At 37.9% G+C, this 13,359-nt stretch overlaps 1 protein-coding gene across 7 annotated transcripts in view; it reads right to left on the bottom strand.

Moving 5' to 3' along the window:
* Positions 1–13,359, bottom strand: part of ank2b (ankyrin 2b, neuronal) — a 136,814-nt gene that overhangs the window by 49,672 nt on the left and 73,783 nt on the right. For all 7 annotated transcript variants that reach the window (XM_072458532.1, XM_072458536.1, XM_072458537.1 and 4 more), the window contains exons 2-3: positions 8,056–8,157; positions 742–840 (exon numbers count right to left, since the gene is read on the bottom strand). In XM_072458532.1, the coding sequence (XP_072314633.1) occupies positions 742–840; positions 8,056–8,157 (201 nt within the window). The remainder of the gene's footprint in view (positions 1–741; positions 841–8,055; positions 8,158–13,359) is intronic.

Genomic DNA, 13,359 nt, shown 5'->3' with positions numbered 1-13,359 from the left:
AAATCACACCCACTTCAGCAGCAGCAAAATAGAACACGCTGCACTAATTAAAATGTACCTTAAGACTTAAGAAAACTATTTGATCTAACACTTTTTAATGAATACACAAAAAAACTGTTATGATACTAAAATGTTGATACAAAGGCTCGATACCATATGTTATAATTTTTAAGATAAAATAAGAGCACTTTCTTTATGTTACCATGGGGTCTTATAATAGTTCTGATAAAGCTCAAGATCATTCTAAAACTGCTCAGGAAATCTCAAATTTGTCCAGTCAAAGTGTTTCTTTTAGTATCGACACTTGTTCAAATGAGTGTCTGGTTTCGATACTAGTTTTAGTATTATTTAGAATCTGATTCTCGATACTTTTGACAAGCCTGGACTGACAACAACACAGCAAATGTTAATGTGTCTTAGTTTGTCAGTGTTTCTCACATAGGAACAGTTATTTTAAAGTTGCACGACGTAACATTTCAGGTGGAGCGTTTGCAAATTGCTTGTTTGAGTTGTAACTGCTTTGCCTGAAACGTTCCACTGTATTGGATTAAACTCCTCTGTCTTGCATATTCACAGTTTCAGAATTGTTACATAAATCCTAGCATCGGTTTCATTATCTTATATAGAATAGCAAACAAAGTAAAGAAAATGAGTGACAAGCAAATATTTTATGCCCTGTAATGTTATTGTGTCCATGTTAACACGACGTGCCCTGTCCTGGGATCTGATCAGATGCAGTACCTTAGTGGCAGAGTCCACGCCGGCCCCTCTCTCCAGCAGCTCCTGGACCAGATCAATGTGGCCCTCTTTGGCCGCCAGGTGCAGTGCATTGAGACCATTCTGAAAAACACAAGGTCACAGTCACTACAAAGAGCGCAGCAGCAAAATGTGCTCTGTGTCACGAGCGATCGCTTTTATGTGGAGGTATCAAAGCGACAAAAGAGATCTGGATCCATGTTCTCCTGATACAGGCTGGACACGGGTATATAAACCTTATACATAGTGTCTAATAGTTGTTCTTTCTGCGGCCTGTCATCAAATCACAGACAGTGTTGTGCTTTTACAAGATGTTTAGTGTCACAAAGTACTCTGTAAACTCTGGTTTAACTGAGAGAGGAAATGGGCTTTCTGAGATTGTAAAGTCATCAGATGTAGCTTAAAGTTGGGACTGGGCCATATATTGATTCAAAAATAAAAAATAAAAAAGGCTTTGATTGCCATATCTTGATTCAGTGCTTGTCTATGTAATTAAGCTAATATAATAATAATAATAATAATACATATTTTTGGGTAGTTGCATATCACCCACACCTACTTAAGAAATATAGCATTGTCATGTTTGTTTGTAACTCATTCATTCCAATGCACCAAGACTCAAACCATTCCTGACCTCAAACAACCCCTTAAAACATTCTAGAATTTTCTCCCAGCTGAGTCACTTTTTTTTTTCTTCAGTTTCCATAATTAGAAAAAGCCTCCCCCTCTCCCCCCGGCCTGTCCCCCCAGAGCTGGCCGTCCCCCTGGGGTGTGTGTGATGTAAACTGTACACCTGAGCGTACGCCGCAGCTGCACCAGTGACGGAAGAGCCAGAACTCCGGCTGCGCTTGGATCTCAGACACTAAACACACAGCTCTTACATCTTATTCACAGAGGCAGAGAAGATATTACACTAACACCATGTGAAGAAGTATTCCTTCCACAAACATTTACTTTTGATTTAGATTTTGTGCAGATTTTGTGATTTGTTGGATATCTAAACTGGGATAATGGACTATTTCATTCATAACACGGTTCTTGCCACTGACATGAATGTAAATATTAACATTCTGTCGTAGTGACTGCGTTGCAAAAATGTTATTCTGTCTCTGGAATCAATACATTTTGCTACTCATCCAAGTCCCAGTCTGTCTGAAGGAAAGAGCTAACCACACTGACACTAACACTAACAAGTAATAATAATAATAATAATAATAATAACTTTTATTTATATAGCGCTTTTCAGTGACCCAAAGACGCTGAACATAATAAAAAAGGGGGGGGTATTTACAGACAGGGGGGACAACACGTACAGAACACATTAATATACAGATAAAATGAACAAGACAGAAGAAGTAGAGAGAAAAAGATGGGGATGTAACAGGGGGTAGAAGTGTAGGCAATGGGGTAGAGGAGGCTAGGGGTAGGGGAGGTCATAGGCTTGGGTGAAGAGGTATGTTTTTAGGCGGGATTTGAATGTTGTGAGTGAGGGAGAGTGGCGGACAGGTTGGGGGAGGGAGTTCCAGAGTCGGGGTGCTGTTCGGGAGAATGCTCTGTCGCCAAAAGTTTTGAGTCGGGATGTTGGTGCAGTCAGGGTGAGAGAGGAGGAGGATCGGAGAGCTCGGGTGGGGCGGTGGGGGATGAGGAGGTCAGACAGGTAGGGGGGGGGCGAGGTGGTGAAGAGCTTTGAAGGTGAGGAGGAGTATTTTAAAGTTTATGCGCTGCTTGATGGGGAGCCAGTGGAGAGAGCGGAGAACGGGAGTGACACTCCTTATTTACCATAAGGAGTGTCTGTTGTTAGTTAAATCTTCTGAACTACTGAGTCATATTTAAGATAAGATAAGATAATCCTTTATTGTCCACACATGGGGAAATTTCATTGTTGCAATACAGAGGAAAAGGACAGATAACTTATAGGAAGTTTAAAAAAACACTCTTAATAGAAGAACTCTTATAAACAAAACTCTAACAAAAAAGAAATAAAGATAAAAATGAGATAAAATAAAATAAAATAAAAACAGCTAGTGTAAGACAAGGTAATACTACTAATAATGGTAAACTAAACACTCTATTTAGCTATTTATTTATTTTAGCTATTTATTTATTTTTAATCTATTTAGCATAATCGTTCCTGCCCCTAATGGTCCTTTAACTACAAACTGTACATACTCATGATTGCTTTCTTCGTTTTGGTTCAGGTCTGAGGATGGATTGTCTTTCCCATCGACTCTCTTCGCCAGTATTTGTACAACCTCCAAACTGGAAACTGAAAGGTACTCGTTCAAGTACGGAGTAGTATCCTGCTCTAAAAATAGTTACGCCTCAATCTTACACAGCTATCCATCAAGAGAGGCACATCCATAAAATATGCATCACAGAATATGGAATACGGAATGGACGTTTTACCTGGATCCACTGGATTTGAGGTCAGTCTGTTCAGTGACAACATCGTTTTAATTATAACGTCACAAATACAGTTATCGATAAGTTGATTTCCTGCATTCAACCTAGCTTTATTGTGCCCCATTTCACAGCAATAACGACAAAAATATCCTCCAAATGTATCCTGGAAACTGTTTAAGCTAGGAAAGACAAACTACACTTCACCACTATATTACACCCATAGGCTAGAGCTGCTGGTCACCACGGCAACAGTGTTTACTTTTAGAAGAGCTCCACAGCGTCCCAGAACAACGTCGGAATACAAAACCTAGAATCTTTGTCCATCTCTTCTGCTTATAGGCTCAGTTTATGCACGCTTTTCTTTCTATGGTACGCAGCATTAATATACGTCTCCTCTGGCGTCACGAGTAACCTCTGGGGAGACATTCATCATTGTACTTGGCCCTATCCATAACATGTTCCCTCATTCTGTCAGCCCACCGCCAGACAAGAGACCATTAACATTAGCATTATCCATTAGAATGCAATGCTAACACTACGAGCTCTCTAACAGTGGAACGCACATTCAGGCCTGGGCGATATAGACACAAATGTATGATACAGATATTCGACAATATGTTAGCAATGTATCGAGAAATGTGCTAAAATGTGCCTGTTCATGTCTTAGTTGAAGTTCAAGTCAAGCACAACACGTGACTGGATCATAAAATGAACCTCAAAAGTGCAGAAATATCACAATACCCTTGCTTTTACAGATTAGATTACACTAGATGTTTCTGTTCTTTTATAGCTCATTTTTAAGAGCTTCAAGTATAGACGATATATTCAATAGTTTAATTTGCATATCTCCAAATCAACAATAGCTATGTTATACATGTTTTCATACATTTCCCACCTCCACGCACATTAGTCACACATCTAAGGTATAAAGAAGTATGTTTTAGTTAAAGTAGCATCATGATTGTGGTTGTTTCTAAAGGAGATGTGAACCCAGTTTGGATTTTGAAGCTGCAAAGAAACTCACCTCGATCAATGTTAAATATAATATATGTTACAGTCGTAGCATGAGGATATCGTGTTGTCCCCATACTAACTTCTCAATTTCCATACTAATGAATGGGCTTGAAACTCTATACCAATTCGGAAAACTGTTCAGGAAAGGTCGAATTTTGTCCTGTTTACTGGTATTTGTTTTTCTTATTATTTCATGCCTTTTAAAATGTTGGAGCAGTAGTTAAGGACTACCCACAGTGCTGGTGCTCTTGTTTCACACAATTTTATCCCGTAGTGTATGTGTATTTTTATGTATTTGTTAATTTTATTTATTGTTTCATTGCATTTTTTATTGCATTTTATTTGGATAGCCTGTGTTCGTGTAATCTGTATTTTTACTCATAAAATAAAATAATAAATAAAATATGAGTTATTCGAATAGGGCAGGACCAAACCAAGTATAGAACTAAATTGGGTTCAAACAAGGAGCAAAGCAGCACGAGTGGGAACAAAGCCTAAACCTACACTTTAATTTAATTATTTTAGCTTATGTCTCAACAAATGTGATAAATGCATTTAAAGGGCAAATATTATGCATTTTTGTACTGTTACTGGCCTTTAAACATGCCCTTGAGTACATTACTTTAACATCACATGTTTTACAACTACAAAAAAAATATTGGTCTACAAAAAGCACACATGACTTCATATCAATCAGGCATTTCTCACATCATGAATTGAGTTAGCTCTTCATCTACTGATAGTAGAGGAAATTACACAAGGAGAGGAACAAAACAAGTCTGGGGACAATTTATGGATTTAAAAACATAACAGAATTTGAGGGATTATAAAAGTCAAAACGCGAACATAGTAAAATTAGCATTATACCCGGTCTGTGTCTTTTAAAATCCCTGGCATGGTGGACATATCCTGAATCTGAATATTGACACAGCTCATTTGTTGCTCCCTGTGACCTACAGTCTGTGTCAAACATGACTGATGCTTTAGCTGTAAGCGGTAGTTTTTCTGCTCCTGCGAGGTTCATTCTGTCACACCACAAGCATCAATGCTTGTGGTGTGACAGAAGCAGCTCTGGCAGAAGGTTCCCCAGCAGCTGTCAGCAGTAGGTCAGTAGGTTACATGTACTTTATCACTGTAATGGAACTACTACAGCCTATTCCTCCGAGTCTCTGCAGTAAAACACATGGATTTATACTTTGTCCTATAAAGAATGTGTCAAATATCTGAACCAAACCAAATCTCTACTTGTCAGTTTGAAGGTATTTCTGAACCAATTTTAACATGTTTGATGGAAAGTTCAATGGATACAGTCTAATTTGCATAATGTTATCTCTTGTGTTCTTGACAGTGAGCAGTAACAGAAAATTGGCTATATTTGCTGTTCATTAAAATACATTTTCTACCCACACATAACAACTCAGCTAACTACCGTATATTACCGTATAAGAGACAATTGTAACTGTGAATGTATATAGCAAATTCAGTTCAAACTTAACTCTGATCGTTAACTAAATCTCAAATAACAAATGATGAGTTAATTGCAAAATAAGACTCAGTGTACGGTAGTAAAAATGATCATAGAATCATAGATATGTTTAGTACAGCTTAAATATTAAAGGAGACGTGTTACGCTTTTCCTGTACTTAATATTGAACTATAGCATAAGAACACCATCGTTATACATTTTGTTCATTGTAACCGCAATATTGATCTTAAATTGGCTTGGAAACAGGTCCATTGACTTCCTGTTCCAAACTGCAGAACTGATAAGCCCCGCCTCTTTGAAAAGTGACCACGTGGCTTTTCAGAACCCTTCATTTATCACATGGAATCTCAAGTTTTTTACAGTACAGAGATGTGGGCGGGGATAGAGGGTAGGACAGTAGCAGGACAATACAAGATAACTCAAACATGCAGGAGCCAATGAAAATACAACTTTGAGTAAACTAATAATGAAGAAACACTAATGTAGTAAGGTTAAAAGCTCATTAAAGGTGATGTTGCAAATAAGTCCACTCTAATTATTACCTCACAGCTCAATCTACGAGAAATTGTTCTTATATTGATAATGGTAAATACAGAAAATATTGATCGTTCAAAATATTGTCATTATTTATCATGTGTCAAAATGCTACAATACTTTGTGACCAGCAAAGTTGTACTAACTCTTGTACTTGATGAGTAATAATCCTATGTCCAACACACTTGAAAACAGCATTCATTTCATACAGCATTGCTCTGGTGATGTCATCCTGAGCAGATTGACCAGTGGACTGTGTGGACTGCTGTGTGTTGTTGAGACTGGCCGTTCACCTCAGCGGCTGGAATGCTAATGAGCTTAGAGGAGACAGATAATAGCGCTAAATAAAGACACAGCAGCACGTTACTGTTAAATAAAATAATAAAGCATGCATATGTTGTATATGTTGGTGCAATACATTGGGCAAGGTGTTTCTCAAACTTTTCAGCACTGAGGCACCCCTATAGTACTGTTTTAAATATACATCTAATACATATATACAGCAGGCGTGAAGGTGTTTTTGAGTTCTGGCTTTAAAGCATTTATTTTGCGTCTCTTGCATGATAATTAAACGAGCCCAGTTCATTTTAAATCAAGTTAAATCTTGTGTAAATTGTAAATCACATACTGTAAACAGAATCGCATTGAGGCAATTGCAGCTTAGTCTCATTCTTTTTAATCCACCACTTTAGAATTTTGCCAAACAAGCTATTTCAATTTGGCAATGATTAGAAAATAAATAGGCAAAACACAACAACATTGAAGCCGTAACATCCTAAAAACAGTGTCTGTTATTTAAACGCTGTCAAAAGTGTAAAGTACTGCTCTTGACAGGACTCTCTTCTCCTCTCTTCTCTTTTCCTCTCTTCTCTTCTCTTCTCCTTTCCGCTCTTAACCTCTCTTCTCCTCTCTTCTCCTCTCCTCTCCTCTCTTCTCCTCTCCTCTCTTCTCCTCTCTTCTCCTCTCTTCTCCTCTCCTCTCTTCTCTTCTCCTCTCTTCTCTTCTCCTCTCTTCTCTTCTCTTCTCCTCTCCTCTCCTCTCTTCTCCTCTCCTCTCTTCTCCTCTCTTCTCCTCTCCTCTCTTCTCCTCTCTTCTCCTCTCCTCTCTTCTCCTCTCTTCTCCTCTCTTCTCCTCTCCTCTCTTCTCCTCTCCTCTCTTCTCCTCTCTTCTCCTCTCCTCTCTTCTCCTCTCTTCTCCTCTCCTCTCCTCTCTTCTCCTCTCTTCTCCTCTCCTCTCTTCTCCTCTCTTCTCCTCTCCTCTCTTCTCTTCTCTTCTCTTCTCCTCTCTTCAGTTATGAGAAGCTGGCTATGTCTCTCTTATGTTCATATTTCAAGGCAAATATCACTCCCACTGATCAATCGTGATTATCATTTTAAACAATTGTTGCATGATTTTTTTAGTGGTCAAAAGTCAAGCAATCATTTTAGATCATAGATTATTTCTATTGCACATTGAGACTTTTTAAATAGCCTACATTATAAACTAAACACAGGCTGGAATATGATGACTTAAGGCATCTAGATAGAGAATATTTACAGATAAAGAGTATTGTACAGTCCAGATAATGATTAACAGTTATCAAAATACCACTACAGAATGTTTTTATAGTTCTCTAGTCATGATTAGTCGATTAATTGTTGCACCCCAAATATTAAACACAGCTATGATCTAAAAAAGAGAGAAAATGTTACTACTAACAAGCCCATGTTTGCCTTGTTTGAACAACACCAGTAGTTGTATAAAACATTGCAGCACACAACATGCTTTTTGATAGACAACTATTTCCACTTATGCTTCCATTTATCCCGTGTGCAGACTGCAGGATTACGCTGTGAATCGTGGGTAAAAGTCGAGTTCCAAACCTGATTGCACGTGCCGATGTCCACTCCGCCTTTGAGGAATTCCAAAACCTTGTCGATGTTCCCCGCTCTGGCCGCTCGCAGGAAACTGGTGTTACTGTCCGACTGCAAAAGACCACACATAATATTGTAAACAAGTCATGATATATGTGCATATTATATTTCAAACTGAAAAGCGCAGTGCTCTAACGTTTAATAACCAACGGGGAAATTAAAATCAATTGCTAAATGGCTCTTCGGTGTCATTATGGTGCGCAGTGGCTGAAAGAAACTAGTGCTCGCTCTCTGTGAAGGACGTGTCCCGATGTTGGAGGATGCTGACAGCCGCAGTTGGACCGGGCCCAGCTCAGAGAAGTGAGAAGAGAAGAGACGAGAGTGATTCAGCATTTTCTTTTGAGGTTGAAACTAAGTGAGCGCACAGGCCGACTGAAGCCTGCGGAAAAACAGCCTCCAGTACGATCTTCACACACAAAGGGCAAAGGTCAGATGTGAAACTGAGATCATGTGGAATTGCAGTATTGTTTTACTGACAGAAGCAGAAGTTTTATGCCATTTCACTTGCTATATTTTCATCCTCCAAACCGCAGCGACACAGGAAACATCCAACACATTTATAAAAGTGTGTTATTTCTGGCTTTGGCTCTTGGCTCCGGTCACTTTACAATAAGAATGAAATGAAATGAATTGCAACAAATCCATTAATGGAATAATAATTAACTAATTCAGTAATCAGATAATCCCTTTTAGAAATGATATACAGCCTCCAAAACATGTGCTGAGAGAAGACGTTGTAATAACCAAGAGCAGGATTGCCATAAAAATGATCCAATAAATGTGTAAAATCTGGGTTATTTAAGGAAAAAATCATATGTTGTAATAAAGCTTTTCTTTAGCTTAAATTTGGTCAAATTTAGTAAATAAAAAACACAAATATCTCATGAGCCTCTGCGATCTAAACAATAGCAATAGAATCATCTCCAAATGTATTTATTACCAAACTTATCATTAATGGCAACCAAGATTTTTAACACATCATCTACTTGTGTTAATGTTCTGTCAAAAGTATGTCAATCGTTTCAGTAAGAAGCAATGTTCCACGGCTCGTTTGTTTTGTGTCTTATACTGTTTTGACTAAAGCATTTCTCAACACTTTTTTCTATGTCTTCAACAAATATGGCGTATTTTAATGTCTGCTTCACAACCCGATCACCACAGAATCTGAAGTCGTGTTTGTCTCAGCTGTGCACAAAGGTCTCTTTACGACCTTGTCTGTGTCCAATGCTATCCTCACATTCCCCCAGTCACATTATACACGACCTGCTCCTAATCGCCTTCCTGCTCCGTCACCATGGAGACGCCGTGGCCACCATCGCCGCCGTCAGACAAGTGGGGTTTTCAATGGTGGAGCGCTGACAGAAAGGTTGGACTGAGAGAGAACTGTCCTACAGACAAACCCCAGTAGGGCGATTGTCACTTGATTCTTGTCTTAACCAGAGAAAGACGTGTTTGATTTTGATTTTAAAAGACTTTGGCTATAGTAATAGCCATAACAGAAAGTAAACAAGTGCAAAAAGTGTGAATGCAGTAGTAACCACTGAGGTTACTGAGGTCTGACATCACAATTCTTAACACAACAGTTGCCATAAAGGTCAGTCCAACATTAAAGACGTATGTATGTACAGTATTGTGCTTTTTTCATGATATGCAAAACTGACTATGAAGAGCTTTTCAACCATGGTTTTCCCTTCTTATTTACTCCCTTGAAGTTGTATTTAAAGTGATTCATGTATGCTAACTTGAGTAGTCTTTATTCTCCTACATCCCAGAGAGTAGCACAAATAATACATAAATAAATCATAATCATAATCATAATAATAGAAATAAAGAAGAAGAATCATAATGGTACAATTGACAAGCATAAATACAATTAAGGCACAGCAAGTCCAACAGTCAAGTCCCATTTAGTTTATCAAACTTGTCCATTTCTATGAGTATAAGGGCCAACCAAGAAAAGAAAAAAAGCGCTGCACTACGAGAATAAAGTTATAAATTAATGAGAAAAAAGACGTTTAGTAATGAGAAAAATGTCGAAATCAGAAATTTAATGACATAAACTCATTAAATAATGAGAAAAAAGTAATTAAATAACGAGAAAAAAGTCATTGATTAATGAGAAAAAACTCCTTTTACATTTTCATTTTAATTTAACGACATAAACTCATTAAATAACGAGAAAAAAGTCATTAAATAACGAGAAAAAAGTCATTAATTAATGAGAAAAAACTCCTTTTACATTTTCATTTTAATTTAACGACATAAACTCATTAAATAACGAGAAAAAAGTCATTAAATAACGAGAAAAAAGTCATTAATTAATGAGAAAAAACTCCTTTTGTCATTTTTTCCATTTGTCTGATGTTTATTACAATGTTGGTGAGGTTTGTGTCAACCATTTCCTTGTGATTGCCTTTTCGCTACCACCAAAAGTGTGTTCAAAAGTGTGTTCAAAAGTGTGTTCAAAAGTATGTTCAAAAGTATGTTCAAAAGTATGTTCAAAAGTATGTTCAAAAGTGTGTTCAAAAGTGTGTTCAAAAGTGTGTTCAAAAGTGTGTTCAAAAGTGTGTTCAAAAGTATGTTCAAAAGTGTGTTCAAAAGTGTGTTCAAAAGTATGTTCAAAAGTGTGTTCAAAAGTGTGTTCAAAAGTATGTTCAAAAGTATGTTCAAAAGTATCTGTTTGTCATTCTACATTCCAAACAGCATTGCTTTGATTGCTCTCCACATTTTCCTCAGCCCGTCATACACGCCCACTGCTCTGGACTCCCCCCGTATTCTGTGAAATGCGTAGGTTTCAGACGTGTACTGTAGCCGTGTTGGCACTCATTTAAATCCACTGCCCGCCACTGTGGTCTGGAAATCAGAGTCACAGTTTTCAACTCGGCGTGGACATGTTTCTTTCACCAAGTCGTTTTAGCTCAATATCGTGATTCAAAATGTCCAAACTACAAAATAATGATCTTTGCTATAAATACAGAGCAGACAAAAGCTCGTAGACCATTATTTTCGCTCTTCATAGTGAAATTCCACCATTGCAAGCTGCAGATTTTCATTGGTGTTTTTTTTATTGTTGTAAAACTAATATGTATGACCTGCAGATGACCTTAATAATCGCAGATACAGATAAGTGGGCAGAGATAAGGGGTAGGTGAAAATAGAAATTATATGAGCGCTCAAGCCTCAAATGCAGGACAATACAGGATTACTTAAACATCAATCAAAATACAACTCTGAGCTAAGTCTATTTTACATAATATGTCCCCTGCACTTGCCGCTGTCCAATGAGACCTCTTTAAATGCCAAATGACAATAAAAGTATAGCCTTATAAAAAACTAAAACTACAGAAGAACACATTACTCAAACGGAAAAATGTTGTTTTCTAAAATAATATTAGTGTCCATTTATGAATTCATGACAGCATTCTGGGCTAGGCCAATGTTTTATGTGTCTAGACCGGAGCATTATTATTATTATTATTATTATAAGATGTAATAAAAGCTGTCAGTGGAGACAAAGCACAGGCCTGAAGCTGCACCGCCGACACATGACATCAAACATTCATTTAGTAAGTCTGAAGTCCATCAATAATACAAATCACACTCCAGCATTAGCAGTGCTGAGGTTGGGAGCATCCTCACCCCTCCCTGTTACCACGGAGACAAGCACTGCCCACTGGAGGTCACCATGACAACGGGAGTTTGGGTTTCACAGCTACAGGAGGATCCACCGAAACATAAGGTTCATTACCACGCGTTTATCAAATATAACTTCAGTAACACAGCCAAAGCAGACACACAAATAACTTTAGTGAAGAATAAAACCACATGATTATAATGAGCTCACAGCGAAAACACGAGAAAAATCATAGGACTTAAGTTAATGCCACAAATAACAACATAATATACAAACACGCTAATGCAGATATTGTCCATGTAATCATTGAAATGAAGGGTTTTGGAAGCAATCTAACAAAGTAAAAACGAGAAACGACTAGTTTAATAGCAACTGTGATCTAGAATTAGGCCTAAATTATCTATATTTCGACAAACGTAAAGGTGTTTTACGTGCCCTAGTCCTTGTTTAGCAGAAAATATATGTTTACTAGCGATATAGCGATCTCCCATTGGTGCTGCTTGTGGTGTGAGCTCTTGATATTAAAAGCTCATTTGCTTTGCCATCTGCGTGTTACTTGATAAGGCAGCGCTCGGCTTCTCAAACCAGACACTTTGGAAAATAAAGCACCTATCATAATTCAATTAGCTGCATAAAAACAGTTCATTTGACTGGTGGCTGTCTGTATTGAGTCAACGTAACACACACACGCACGCACGCACACACACACACACACACACACACACACACACACACACACACACAGACAGACAGACAGACAGACAGACAGACAGACAGACAGACAGACAGAGTATAAAGGCGGTTGCTAAGTGATGTTCTCCTTTTTATGTTTGAATATAATCGTTTTCTCACTTCTTACTCGACTTTCATCCATTTTCTTCTGATGTCACGGGGTCATGGCAACACCCACACTACACATCAGCAGCTAATTACTGCAGCGAGCCTGTTGAGTGTAAAGTTGGACCTATACCAAAGACATTTTATTTTGAAAGATATTCATTGCAAGATCAAAATAAAGCACAGGTGACCGAAGAGCTTCAGACACACTTTGATGCCATTCATTAGACTCTTATTCATCTCTTGCTTCTGTCATACTGCGACATTTTGAGAACATTTACGCATTCAAAAGATATCGTATTTTGTTTTAAATTGGTATAAATCGCCACGACAACGGTCCTAATTTCTCATCATTCTGAAACCCATGGATAGCATTGACGTGATGCAGAGGTTACTGAGCAGCACAACTGACAAAATGTGTTTCTATTGCTGTTTTTGGTTCATTTTTGTCTGTGGAGTTTAAATCATTTCCAGTTTCCATTTTGCTTTATCATGTTGCTTTTGAGAGTGAAAATCCAGCTTCTTAGCTATAGGCAGGATGAAGATATTAGATGCTTTCCCTTCACACATGGACTCAGAAATGTCACAAACAAGGTAATCAGTCTGTGCGTGATCCCAAAGAGCCTGCAGGGTTCATCTTGTTTATCTGTTCATAAGTAGAGTTGTAAGTTGAAATAAGATGTTTTTTCCACATTTACAGGAGAAATAACACATTGACACTCACGCAATTTTAGATTTTAGATTTATTCAAATTGACTTGGCAGGAGAAAACATAACATCCT

Source organism: Eucyclogobius newberryi, unplaced genomic scaffold, assembly GCF_026437365.1.
Source record: "Eucyclogobius newberryi isolate DKJ021-1_F unplaced genomic scaffold, fEucNew1.0.hap1 SCAF_22, whole genome shotgun sequence".
Lineage (NCBI taxonomy): Eukaryota > Metazoa > Chordata > Actinopteri > Gobiiformes > Gobiidae > Eucyclogobius > Eucyclogobius newberryi.
This window is presented reverse-complemented; position numbering and strand designations above follow the sequence as displayed.